General features: G+C 41.3%; 2 protein-coding genes across 4 annotated transcripts in view; one reads left to right on the forward strand and one right to left on the reverse strand.

Moving 5' to 3' along the window:
• The window catches only part of LOC117531069 (arf-GAP with dual PH domain-containing protein 1), a 65,938-nt gene extending 59,096 nt beyond the window's left edge, over positions 1 to 6,842 (reverse strand). For 2 of the 3 annotated variants that reach the window (XM_034194099.1, XM_034194097.1), the window contains exon 1: positions 6,661 to 6,780. Coding sequence is in view for 1 of the 3 variants with exons in the window: in XM_034194096.1 (XP_034049987.1) it covers positions 6,661 to 6,751 (91 nt within the window). In the remaining 2 variants the exon portion in view is untranslated. Of the gene's footprint in view, positions 1 to 6,660 lie in introns of all 3 variants that reach the window. The other variant, XM_034194096.1, reaches the window with a different exon arrangement.
• Positions 6,843 to 7,939: 1,097 nt separating this feature from the next.
• Positions 7,940 to 11,496, forward strand: LOC117530885 (cytochrome c oxidase assembly protein COX19). Its single transcript, XM_034193835.1, has 3 exons — positions 7,940 to 8,123; positions 11,165 to 11,276; positions 11,390 to 11,496. Exons 1-3 carry the CDS (start codon positions 8,042 to 8,044, stop codon positions 11,457 to 11,459), a joined length of 264 nt encoding a protein of 87 aa, XP_034049726.1. The 5' UTR covers positions 7,940 to 8,041; the 3' UTR covers positions 11,460 to 11,496.
• The last annotated feature ends 1,725 nt before the right edge of the window (positions 11,497 to 13,221 follow it).

A 13,221-nucleotide genomic window follows, 5' to 3' on the forward strand; every position in this document is an offset into this window, starting at 1 on the left:
CATTGTTTTCTTTACAGTGTGAAGGACAATTTGTTGCTGATCAGATACTTTCTATGCAGAGGTCAGCAGAGAACAAGCCTCTTCACAGAGAAATGCCTTTACAGAGTCATATCAATGCACACCAATTTAGCTTCTTAACTGACAAATGTAATCCTCTGTTGGTTCTTAACTGTTCTGGTGATGGTCTAGTGCAGGGGTAGGCAACCTGTTCCAGAAAGAGCCATGAGGGTGCAGGTTTTCTTTGCAACCACTGACTCCACCAGGTGATTTTACTGATTAAGTGGTTCCATCTGCTCAAAGTGATATTAATCAGTAAAATCACCTGGTGGACTCAGTGGCTGCAAAGAAAACCTGCACCCTCATGGCTCTTTCTGGAACAGGTTGCCTACCCCTGTGGTTACAGCGTTGGGCTTCAGACCAGAGTATCCTCGGTTCAAATTCCAGCATGACCGGAAAATCATGAAGGGCTCTTGGGTAAAGTTCTTAATCCTCTCGGTGTGTAGTGAGCGCCTCGCGTGGCAGCAACCTGACATCAATGTGTGAGTGTGTTTGGGTGAATGTGAGGCATTATTATAAAGCACTTTGAGCATCTGAGACATATCGTTCTCTTTGGCTGCTTTCAGTGATGCCGGTATTTGGTTAGACTCTTTCTCTCCGATTGTTCTGTCTGAGTTATTTTCATTAGTTACTTCATCCAAACCATCAACATGTTTATTAGACCCCATTCCTACCAGGCTGCTCAAGGAAGCCCTACCATTATTTAATGCTTCGATCTTAAATATGATCAATCTATCTTTGTTAGTTGGCTATGTACCACAGGCTTTTAAGGTGGCAGTAATTAAACCGTTACTTAAAAAGCCATCACTTGACCCAGCTATCTTAGCTAATTATAGGCCAATCTCCAACCTTCCTTTTCTCTCAAAAATTCTTGAAAGGGTAGTTGTAAAACAGCTAACTGATCATCTGCAGAGGAATGGTCTATTTGAAGAGGTTCAGTCAGGTTTTAGAATTCATCATAGTACAGAAACAGCATTAGTGAAGGTTACAAATGATCTTCTTATGGCCTCAGACAGTGGACTCATCTCTGTGCTTGTTCTGTTAGACCTCAGTGCTGCTTTTGATACTGTTGACCATAAAATTTTATTACAGAGATTAGAGCATGCCATAGGTATTAAAGGCACTGTGCTGCGGTGGTTTGAATCATATTTATCTAATAGATTACAATTTGTTCATGTAAATGGGGAATCTTCTTCACAGACTAAGGTTAATTATGGAGTTCCACAAGGTTCTGTGCTAGGACCAATTTTATTCACTTTATACATGCTTCCCTTAGGCGGTATTATTAGAAAGCATTGCTTAAATTTTCATTGTTACGCAGATGATACCCAGCTTTATCTATCCATGAAGCCAGAGGACACACACCAATTAGCTAAACTGCAGGATTGTCTTACAGACATAAAGACATGGATCAATCAATCAATCAATTTTTTTATATAGCGCCAAATCACAACAAACAGTTGCCCCAAGGCGCTTTATATTGTAAGGCAAGGCCATACAATAATTATGTAAAACCCCAACGGTCAAAACGACCCCCTGTGAGCAAGCACTTGGCTACAGTGGGAAGGAAAAACTCCCTTTTAACAGGAAGAAACCTCCAGCAGAACCAGGCTCAGGGAGGGGCAGTCTTCTGCTGGGACTGGTTGGGGCTGAGGGAGAGAACCAAGAAAAAGACATGCTGTGGAGGGGAGCAGAGATCAATCACTAATGATTAAATGCAGAGTGGTGCATACAGAGCAAAAAGAGAAAGAAACAGTGCATCATGGGAACCCCCCAGCAGTCTACGTCTATAGCAGCATAACTAAGGGATGGTTCAGGGTCACCTGATCCAGCCCTAACTATAAGCTTTAGCAAAAAGGAAAGTTTTAAGCCTAATCTTAAAAGTAGAGAGGGTGTCTGTCTCCCTGATCTGAATTGGGAGCTGGTTCCACAGGAGAGGAGCCTGAAAGCTGAAGGCTCTGCCTCCCATTCTACTCTTACAAACCCTAGGAACTACAAGTAAGCCTGCAGTCTGAGAGCGAAGCGCTCTATTGGGGTGATATGGTACTACGAGGTCCCTAAGATAAGACGGGACCTGATTATTCAAAACCTTATAAGTAAGAAGAAGAATTTTAAATTCTATTCTAGAATTAACAGGAAGCCAATGAAGAGAGGCCAATATGGGTGAGATATGCTCTCTCCTTCTAGTCCCCGTCAGTACTCTAGCTGCAGCATTTTGAATTAACTGAAGGCTTTTTAGGGAACTTTTAGGACAACCTGATAATAATGAATTACAATAGTCCAGCCTAGAGGAAATAAATGCATGAATTAGTTTTTCAGCATCACTCTGAGACAAGACCTTTCTGATTTTAGAGATATTGCGTAAATGCAAAAAAGCAGTCCTACATATTTGTTTAATATGCGCTTTGAATGACATATCCTGATCAAAAATGACTCCAAGATTTCTCACAGTATTACTAGAGGTCAGGGTAATGCCATCCAGAGTAAGGATCTGGTTAGACACCATGTTTCTAAGATTTGTGGGGCCAAGTACAATAACTTCAGTTTTATCTGAGTTTAAAAGCAGGAAATTAGAGGTCATCCATGTCTTTATGTCTGTAAGACAATCCTGCAGTTTAGCTAATTGGTGTGTGTCCTCTGGCTTCATGGATAGATAAAGCTGGGTATCATCTGCGTAACAATGAAAATTTAAGCAATACCGTCTAATAATACTGCCTAAGGGAAGCATGTATAAAGTAAATAAAATTGGTCCTAGCACAGAACCTTGTGGAACTCCATAATTAACTTTAGTCTGTGAAGAAGATTCCCCATTTACATGAACAAATTGTAATCTATTAGACAAATATGATTCAAACCACCGCAGCGCAGTGCCTTTAATACCTATGGCATGCTCTAATCTCTGTAATAAAATTTTATGGTCAACAGTATCAAAAGCAGCACTGAGGTCTAACAGAACAAGCACAGAGATGAGTCCACTGTCTGAGGCCATAAGAAGATCATTTGTAACCTTCACTAATGCTGTTTCTGTACTATGATGAATTCTAAAACCTGACTGAAACTCTTCAAATAGACCATTCCTCTGCAGATGATCAGTTAGCTGTTTTACAACTACCCTTTCAAGAATTTTTGAGAGAAAAGGAAGGTTGGAGATTGGCCTATAATTAGCTAAGATAGCTGGGTCAAGTGATGGCTTTTTAAGTAATGGTTTAATTACTGCCACCTTAAAAGCCTGTGGTACATAGCCAACTAACAAAGATAGATTGATCATATTTAAGATCGAAGCATTAAATAATGGTAGGGCTTCCTTGAGCAGCCTGGTAGGAATGGGGTCTAATAAACATGTTGATGGTTTGGATGAAGTAACTAATGAGAATAACTCAGACAGAACAATCGGAGAGAAAGAGTCTAACCAAATACCGGCATCACTGAAAGCAGCCAAAGATAACGATACGTCTTTGGGATGGTTATGAGTAATTTTTTCTCTAATAGTTAAAATTTTGTTAGCAAAGAAAGTCATGAAGTCATTACTAGTTAAAGTTAATGGAATACTCAGCTCAATAGAGCTCTGACTCTTTGTCAGCCTGGCTACAGTGCTGAAAAGAAACCTGGGGTTGTTCTTATTTTCTTCAATTAGTGATGAGTAGAAAGATGTCCTAGCTTTACGGAGGGCTTTTTTATAGAGCAACAGACTCTTTTTCCAGGCTAAGTGAAGATCTTCTAAATTAGTGAGACGCCATTTCCTCTCCAACTTACGGGTTATCTGCTTTAAGCTACGAGTTTGTGAGTTATACCACGGAGTCAGACACTTCTGATTTAAAGCTCTCTTTTTCAGAGGAGCTACAGCATCCAAAGTTGTCTTCAATGAGGATGTAAAACTATTGACGAGATACTCTATCTCCCTTACAGAGTTTAGGTAGCTACTCTGCACTGTGTTGGTATATGGCATTAGAGAACATAAAGAAGGAATCATATCCTTAAACCTAGTTACAGCGCTTTCTGAAAGACTTCTAGTGTAATGAAACTTATTCCCCACTGCTGGGTAGTCCATCAGAGTAAATGTAAATGTTATTAAGAAATGATCAGACAGAAGGGAGTTTTCAGGGAATACTGTTAAGTCTTCTATTTCCATACCATAAGTCAGAACAAGATCTAAGATATGATTAAAGTGGTGGGTGGACTCATTTACTTTTTGAGCAAAGCCAATAGAGTCTAATAATAGATTAAATGCAGTGTTGAGGCTGTCATTCTCAGCATCTGTGTGGATGTTAAAATCGCCCACTATAATTATCTTATCTGAGCTACGCACTAAGTCAGACAAAAGGTCTGAAAATTCACAGAGAAACTCACAGTAACGACCAGGTGGACGATAGATAATAACAAATAAAACTGGTTTTTGGGACTTCCAATTTGGATGGACAAGACTAAGAGACAAGCTTTCAAATGAATTAAAGCTCTGTCTGGGTTTTGGATTAATTAATAAGCTGGAATGGAAGATTGCTGCTAATCCTCCACCCCGGCCCGTGCTACGAGCATTCTGACAGTTAGTGTGACTCGGGGGTGTTGACTCATTTAAACTAACATATTCATCCTGCTGTAACCAGGTTTCTGTTAGGCAGAATAAATCAATATGTTGATCAATTATTATATCATTTACCAACAGGGACTTAGAAGAGAGAGACCTAATGTTTAATAGACCACATTTAACTGTTTTAGTCTGTGGTGCAGTTGAAGGTGCTATATTATTTTTTCTTTTTGAATTTTTATGCTTAAATAGATTTTTGCTGGTTATTGGTAGTCTGGGAGCAGGCACCGTCTCTACGGGGATGGGGTAATGAGGGGATGGCAGGGGGAGAGAAGCTGCAGAGAGGTGTGTAAGACTACAACTCTGCTTCCTGGTCCCAACCCTGGATAGTCACGGTTTGGAGGATTTAAGAAAATTGGCCAGATTTCTAGAAATGAGAGCTGCTCCATCCAAAGTGGGATGGATGCCGTCTCTCCTAACAAGACCAGGTTTTCCCCAGAAGCTTTGCCAATTATCTATGAAGCCCACCTCATTTGGATGACCTCTAATTTCCTGCTTTTAAACTCAGATAAAACTGAAGTTATTGTACTTGGCCCCACAAATCTTAGAAACATGGTGTCTAACCAGATCCTTACTCTGGATGGCATTACCCTGACCTCTAGTAATACTGTGAGAAATCTTGGAGTCATTTTTGATCAGGATATGTCATTCAATGCGCATATTAAACAAATATGTAGGACTGCTTTTTTGCATTTACGCAATATCTCTAAAATCAGAAAGGTCTTGTCTCAGAGTGATGCTGAAAAACTAATTCATGCATTTATTTCCTCTAGGCTGGACTATTGTAATTCATTATTATCAGGTTGTCCTAAAAGTTCCCTGAAAAGCCTTCAGTTAATTCAAAGTGCTGCAGCTAGAGTACTGACAGGGACTAGAAGGAGAGAGCATATCTCACCCATATTGGCCTCTCTTCATTGGCTTCCTGTTAATTCTAGAATAGAATTTGAAATTCTTCTTCTTACTTATAAGGTTTTGAATAATCAGGTCCCACCTTATCTTAGGGACCTCGTAGTACCATATCACCCCAATAGAGCACTTCGCTCTCAGACTGCAGGCTTACTTGTAGTTCCTAGGGTTTGTAAGAGTAGAATGGGAGGCAGAGCCTTCAGCTTTCAGGCTCCTCTCCTGTGGAACCAGCTCCCAATTCAGATCAGGGAGACAGACACCCTCTCTACTTTTAAGATTAGGCTTAAAACTTTCCTTTTTGCTAAAGCTTATAGTTAGGGCTGGATCAGGTGACCCTGAACCATCCCTTAGTTATGCTGCTATAGACGTAGACTGCTGGGGGGTTCCCATGATGCACTGTTTCTTTCTCTTTTTGCTCTGTATGCACCACTCTGCATTTAATCATTAGTGATTGATCTCTGCTCCCCTCCACAGCATGTCTTTTTCCTGGTTCTCTCCCTCAGCCCCAACCAGTCCCAGCAGAAGACTGCCCCTCCCTGAGCCTGGTTCTGCTGGAGGTTTCTTCCTGTTAAAAGGGAGTTTTTCCTTCCCACTGTCGCCAAGTGCTTGCTCACAGGGGGTCGTTTTGACTGTTGGGGTTTTTACGTAATTATTGTATGGCCTTGCCTTAAAATATAAAGCACCTTGGGGCAACTGTTTGTTGTGATTTGGCGCTATATAAAAAAATTGATTTGATTTGATCTGATGCAGATGGAAAAGCGCTATATAAATGCAGTCCATTTACCATTTATTTATGTCCAGGTCTCCTTTGCAAAAGAGATCTCTATCTCAACAGGACTAACCTGGTTAAATAAAGGATAAATTTAAAATTACAATAATGATATGTCACATATCATATATGATGAGTCAGGGGTCCCCATTCCTGCACAGGCTGTGGGCCCCACAAATCCTACGTCCGCCCCTGATATTTTACAGCTTCCGAGTCCAGTCAGTCTTCTTTTCTGTGTTCTTTGGTTCTGAACGTGTGACGTCTGATGCTGTTCATTGTGGACCAAATCTCCTCAGCGTTGATGTCAAGATCCCGGTTCGGTTATTCGGCGGGTTCTGGTTCTTACCTGGATTGCCGCAGTCGGCGCACGTTTCGTTGTCCGGTCTCGTCAGCACGTCTTGCAGGAGCCGGTTGTTCCCCTCCGGTTCCAGAGCCATGACCAGTTTATCGGTGCCGCAGCCTCAAGACCACCGACACAGACCGCCGCTCACCTGTCTGTGTCTCTCTGTGTGTGTCTGTGTGTGTGTGTGTCTGTGTCTGTGTGTGTGTGTGTGTGACAGCGGGTTTGTCTGACTGCACAACAATCAAATCAACCGATCACTACGGTCACGCCTACTCCTCCACACAGACACATAAGTTGGCAAAGTTCGACACCTAGCGGCGGATCAGAGAAATACAACATGGACACGCTTAAAGTGGAATTTTTTTTTTTTTTTGCTTTGCCAAATAAAACGAGCACATAACTTCCACTATTGTTAAAAATGTCACGTCATTTCAGTTTTGAGCAATTAAACGGGCAGCCCAAGTCTTCTAGACATATTTCCCGGATGTACTGCTGTGAAAAACAGACAAAAGAGAGTCAATTTAAAACTGTGGGATACTACTACTACTAATAATAATAATAATAATACTACAGTATTATTATAAAACAATCTGTGGATCATGATAATCAGTTACACAATTAACTGATTATTATAAGTCACACAGATGATTGTTTGTCACTATAATGGATAAGTTTTTTTATTTCAGGGTTAGGGTTAGACATTCAGATTGGACTTCGTATGGATTTATATGGTAAAATTCATACCTGCATAATAACAAGTGCAAATAACACAAAGGATAACACATTAAAGTGTAAAACACTTATTTTCAACGTGGTCCTCAGTGACAGCAAGTACAAAAATAAAAGCATATAAACAAAAGACAAAAAGAAAATAACAAACAATAATAAAAGAGTGATAAACTGTAAACATTCATTTGTAATAATACTACTGTTGTTGAGCAAAGATAATTAGACATAGAAAAATATGACAGATTTAGAGGTCATAAGTGTCTAGTTGGCATTAGAGCACCAACATAGCAATTCATAGAATTATAGAATAATCATCATAAGATCAGTTCTGGAATTTACATAATTACTTTTTAAGTATCTCTTGATTACACACTGCTGGTTACACTCAGCTTCACTTTGTTGTGTATATTTTTTTTACACTAGTAGAAATTTAAGAACTCTACACAAAACATCATTTCTAGACATCCTCGTGACTTGTTTTCTGGTGAACGTCGATGTGTTTGAAGCGACTACTAATGCCTGGCCATTAAAACGTCACGATATTATAACGTCATATTTCGGTGCCGCCGGGGTCACTTTGGGTTACTGTTGTGTTTGTTTCGTGCAGGAAAAACCTCTTAAATTTTGCTCCGTTGCGGTTTAAAGGCGAATAAAAATGTCGACTGCGATGAATTTCGGGACGAAGAGTTTTAAACCTCGACCTCCGGACAAAGGAGCTTTTCCTTTGGACCATTTAGGTAAGAAAAGCGCAACAGCGTTTGAATAATTTCTCAAAAACCATCGATTAAATCCTTCATCAGTGATTGTTGTAAAAAATATTTAGTGTATTTTGATCGTAATTTACTGTATTTGAACGTTGTTTCTATACGCTGTTTGTCGGCAGATTCGTCACAAAAAGGAACGCACGAAATCAAACTACATTCACGTTAAAATTAAAATAAAATCCACTTTGACAATGTTTGGTCTCCAAAGTAAAGGTCAAAGCAGGTCAACGTCCACTGGATTCTATGACTTGTGTGACACGTTACCCTGTAACATGATAACATGACTCATGCTTAGTTATCAAACTATTCCTTTTTAGAACCCCATTAGCAAACAATAATTTGCATGATTTTTTTTTTTTACTGAAATTGGAGCAGCTATAACCTTTGACACCTCTACAAACTGAAACTGACCTTTGTCACCTTTTTTTTTTTTTTTTTTTGCTGTTTTTACCCCATAACTCCAGAACTTTCAGTCACAAATTGTCCAAACTGTACCTTTTTGGCATCTTTATGATCATTGTGGTGTAGTTTTCAACATGATTGGAGCATTTTGACCTCTGTGTAATTCTTCATTGACCCCGAGCTGGTTCCAGCTGCTGTAATATATTTTTGTGCAGGTCATGGCACACTGAGGCTCGATTCTAAGTGTTGTTTCGTCACCTTCAAATTCAAATTTATTAATTTATATAGCGCCAATTCATGATGAAATCATCTCAAGGCACTTCACACAACATAAAAAAACAATTAAATTTAAAACACAATAAAAAGACGACCATAAAAGAATACAAGAATAAAAACACATCATAACACTAATGATAAAACAAAGAAAACAAATGAGTCTTTAAACGTGACTTAAAAGTCTCCACAGTATCAGACTGCCGAATGTGTGCCGGGAGATCGTTCCATAGAGCTGGAGCTCGGTAGGAGAAAGCTCTGTGACCGGCAGACTTTTTATTCACCCTGGGAACACACAGAAGTCCTGCACCCTGAGAAGGCAGGGCCCGAGCTGGTACATAGGAGCTTACCAGGTCAGCCAGATAGGGAGGTGCAAGTCCATGAACAATGTTATAAACTAATAACAGTACTTTAAAATCCGATCTTGCAGGAACAGGAAGCCAGTGCAGGGACGCCAAAATGGGTGCAATATGTTCAAACCTTCTGCTTTGTGTCAAAAGTCTGGCAGCAGCATTTTGAACCAGTTGAAGACCCCTAATCCTGGACTGCGGTAAGCCAGAAAATAGAGCATTACAATAGTCCAATCTAGAAGAGACAAATGCATGAATCAAAGCCTCAGCGTCAGCCATAGACAGGATGGGATGAATCTTCGCTATATTTCGCAAATGGAAGAAAGCAGTCCTCGTAATGTCTCTAATGTGGAGATCAAAGGACAACGTAGGATCAAAAATTACTCCAAGGTTCCTCACTTTATCCATATGATGTATAACACACGAACCTAAGGTAAGTGCTAGCTGATCAAATTGATGCCAGTACCTCGCTGGACCAAGAACCATAACTTCAGTCTTATCAGAATTTAAAAGTAGAAAGTTACAAGACATCCAACTTCTTACTGATGCAAGGCAATCTTCCAAAGATTTTATGTGAATGAGATTACCAGCAGCTATTGGCATGTACAATTGAGTGTCATCAGCATAGCAATGAAAGGGAATCCCAAAGCACTGCAGTATATTCCCAAGGGGTGCTACATAAAGGGAAAAAAGCAGGGGGCCTAAAATGGATCCCTGTGGAACCCCAAACGTCATGTCCCTACAATCAGAGGAGGTGCCATTACACAATACACAATAAGAACGACTGGACAGGTATGACGTCAACCATGCAAGAGCAGTTCCAGTAATTCCAAAGTGATTCTCCAGCCTACTGAGTAAAATATGATGATCCACAGTATCAAACGCAACACTAAAATCCAACAGCAGGCCTCATTCAGAGGAAGAACAGCTGTGGGTTTGAGCCAGGTTTCACATAACCCAATCATGTCCAAGTGATGATCCATAATTAGATTGTTGCTCAGCTGGGATTTTGAGGACAGTGATCTGATGTTAAGGAGACCCAAACTGAAGACTTCTGTCGGTTTGACAGACTGACATCTTTGAATAGGCCTGAGTAGCTTAAAATCCACTCCACGTTTTCCATCCAGCGCCCGGAGAGTGTCAGAAACCGCTGTCGTCACATCAGGACTACAAGTCCCAGAAGCTGCAGCGCTCTGATGACGTGGGCGCCAAAAGCCGGTGTGCTCAGCTGACCAAATAACCGGCACAGACGACCCAGTCTGATGGAATACAAACTTTCTCCGGGAGCCTCTGTGGACGCAGCGAGGTCGGCGGAACAAACCAAGCTCTCTGATAGCGAGAATGTCCCGAGGAACATTGTTCAGGCTCCAGAGCTCAGCTGCAGAGTAGCTTAGCATCGCGCTAGCCGAGGGAGTGATGTGCGACGTCATGCAGTGCAAAAAAGGCACTAAACAATCAAAAGTGGTTAAGAATGCACACTGAAGGACCAAGAACCACATCAAGTGCATACCCAAAGATAAAAAAAATACACTCAAGCCACTAAAAACCAAGTTACAAATGAGAAAACTGGAGAAAAACCAGAGGAGCAGCAAATACACAACGCCAGTCTCACACCTCTTAGCCAAAACTGGTCTTTTGTTTGAAGTTTGATTCACACCTTGGTACCGAAAACCTGCTTGGCCCATGGACTGTCTTGCTGTGAGACAACAGTGCTGACCACTAAACTGCTGTGCTGCCCACAACAAAATTAGTCCAATAAAATGAATTTTGCAGTGCGTTTCTGTCCACAATGATCCACACATTACGTGTCCATTCATGTACTGATTTGGTGCGTTGCTGCCTCCAGCAGCACTTTAACAGTTTTCTCTCCGATGGTGCTTCTTGTACCAGCGGGGCAACCTGTCCCACAGTTTAAGAACCGCTGACTTTCAGCAGTAGTATCTGTTATGGCTGTTGATGAAGACTAAATGCTGCTGCTTTTTGTTTCAGGAGAATGCAAAGCATTCAAAGAGAAATTCATGAAATGCCTGAATCACAGCAGGTTTGACAACTCAAAGTGCCGCGTAGAGGCTAAAGACTACCTGGAATGCCGGATGGGCCAGTAAGAAAGCCAACCTGCAAATCTCTCATATTGCTGAGCTGGAAGAAGTTTCTGTTTAATGGCACATTGTCTTAAGAGAGGTTTGATATTTTATGTCTTGTGGTGTTTTCCAGTGAACTGATGGCCAAGGAACCTTTGGAGAAGCTGGGCTTCAAAGATCTACTGGATCCTCCTCAGAGCTGAGCAGAGACTTTAAAGCCCCGAGCCGCTGTTACCAAAAGACAAACATTGGTGGGAATGAGGCGGTAAGGCGGCGACTCCTGCACAGATAACCTGTGTCCCAGTTGGCCGTTCTCAGGGTGCCACGTGAAGCAGATTAAATCTTCCCCCAGTGACTAAATGCCAACACTCTTCACCCCTGACAGTCGGATCACATTCTTCAGAATAAAACTTAGATCACAGCTCTGTTATCCAACATCAAAGGCAGACGGACACTCGGAGGTCGTGGTTTTCACCGTGTGTTTGGAGTCCAGGAATGTGAAAAAAAACTTTTGTTTCATTGGCGCGTCTTCATTTCTTCTGATGTTGGTGCAGTGTGAGATCTGAGCCAACATCTTGCTGCTGAAAGAGTTCTAGTGAAGTGATGATTTGAATGAACGGGACCAGCAGGAATCAACCCTGAGCTTGTATAATCCACTTGAACCCGGATGGGTACAGATCTGTGGATTTAGGACCAACAGAAGAGAGTAAACTGAGCGACCTTATGTCAAAAACTGATTTATGGCCCTGTCAGCCAATCAGAATAGACTGTCACTAAGCCCCGCCCCTAATCCCACCCCTTATGATGTCACATCCAATCAGAATTGACTACGTCACTATGTCCCGCCCCTAAGCCCTCCCCTAGTCCCGCCTCCAAGCCCCGCCCCTGGCTCCTCCCCAAGCTCCGCCCCTAGCACCTCCCCTAACCCCACCCCAAGCTCCACCTCCAAGTCCCGCCTCCAAGCCCTACCTCCCCTCCCACCCGGGTCTAATATTTTAATGTCTTTTTATTTCATGAATTAAAGAATGATTAAAAAATACCTAGATCTTTTTAATGTATTAATTAAAGAATTAACTAATTCTGAAATAATTAAACATAAATCAGTCTAATATTTAATACTCCTTTAATATTTTTTAATTCTTAAATTAAAGCGCGTCCTTTTATGGTTTTTAATTCCTCAATTAAAGAAGGATTAAAAAAATACCCGTATCTTTTACACAATTATGGGAGGTTTTCTTCAATTTACTGATTAAACACGAATATTTTAATACCCCTTTAATATTTTTTAATTCTTAAATTAATGCGTCTCCTTTTCTGTTTTTTAATTCTTAAATTAAAGAAGGGTTAAAAATAACCGTCTCTCGGCTGTAACGGCTGTAAGTCTTTGCAGCAAGACGGTCAAATACCCACGCATAGAGCTCCTCACGGAAACATGACCCCACGGCTGTAATACCTGTTGCAGACGCTAGCTGTGTGCGTGTGTGTGTGTTTCGGAGCTCTGTGTGTGTGTGTGTGTGTGTGTGTGTGTTTCGGAGCTCTGTGTGTGTGTGTGTGTGTGTGTGTGTGTGTGAGACCTGCGCAGCGGGGGTGTCACGCCGGATGGTCTTTTATAACATAGTAGAGAAGCTTGAATCTTTGGTTGAAGCTTGAATGTTTTATTACACCCGATTTCCTGATGACGGGGTCGTTCGCTGGGCTTGTTTGAAGACGGAAAAACAAAGCTTATTCTTAGTCACGATAGATGCAGTTTCTTTTAAGATATTACCCGGTCGATCAGGGACTGCAGGACACCCGCTGATCGGAGATGCCGCCCGAGGTGATGAAGGCGGAAAAAACAAAGTTTCTTCTCCGTCACTCCCGGCAGGGTGGCTGGGTGTCAGGCCAGATGGTATTTTTAGAGCAAAAGGTGCCAGTAAGTGTTTTTCACAAAAACCTCGTTTGAAAAACAATTTACCCTTTTCAACA

This window comes from Thalassophryne amazonica, chromosome 18 (assembly GCF_902500255.1).
Source record: "Thalassophryne amazonica chromosome 18, fThaAma1.1, whole genome shotgun sequence".
NCBI lineage: Eukaryota > Metazoa > Chordata > Actinopteri > Batrachoidiformes > Batrachoididae > Thalassophryne > Thalassophryne amazonica.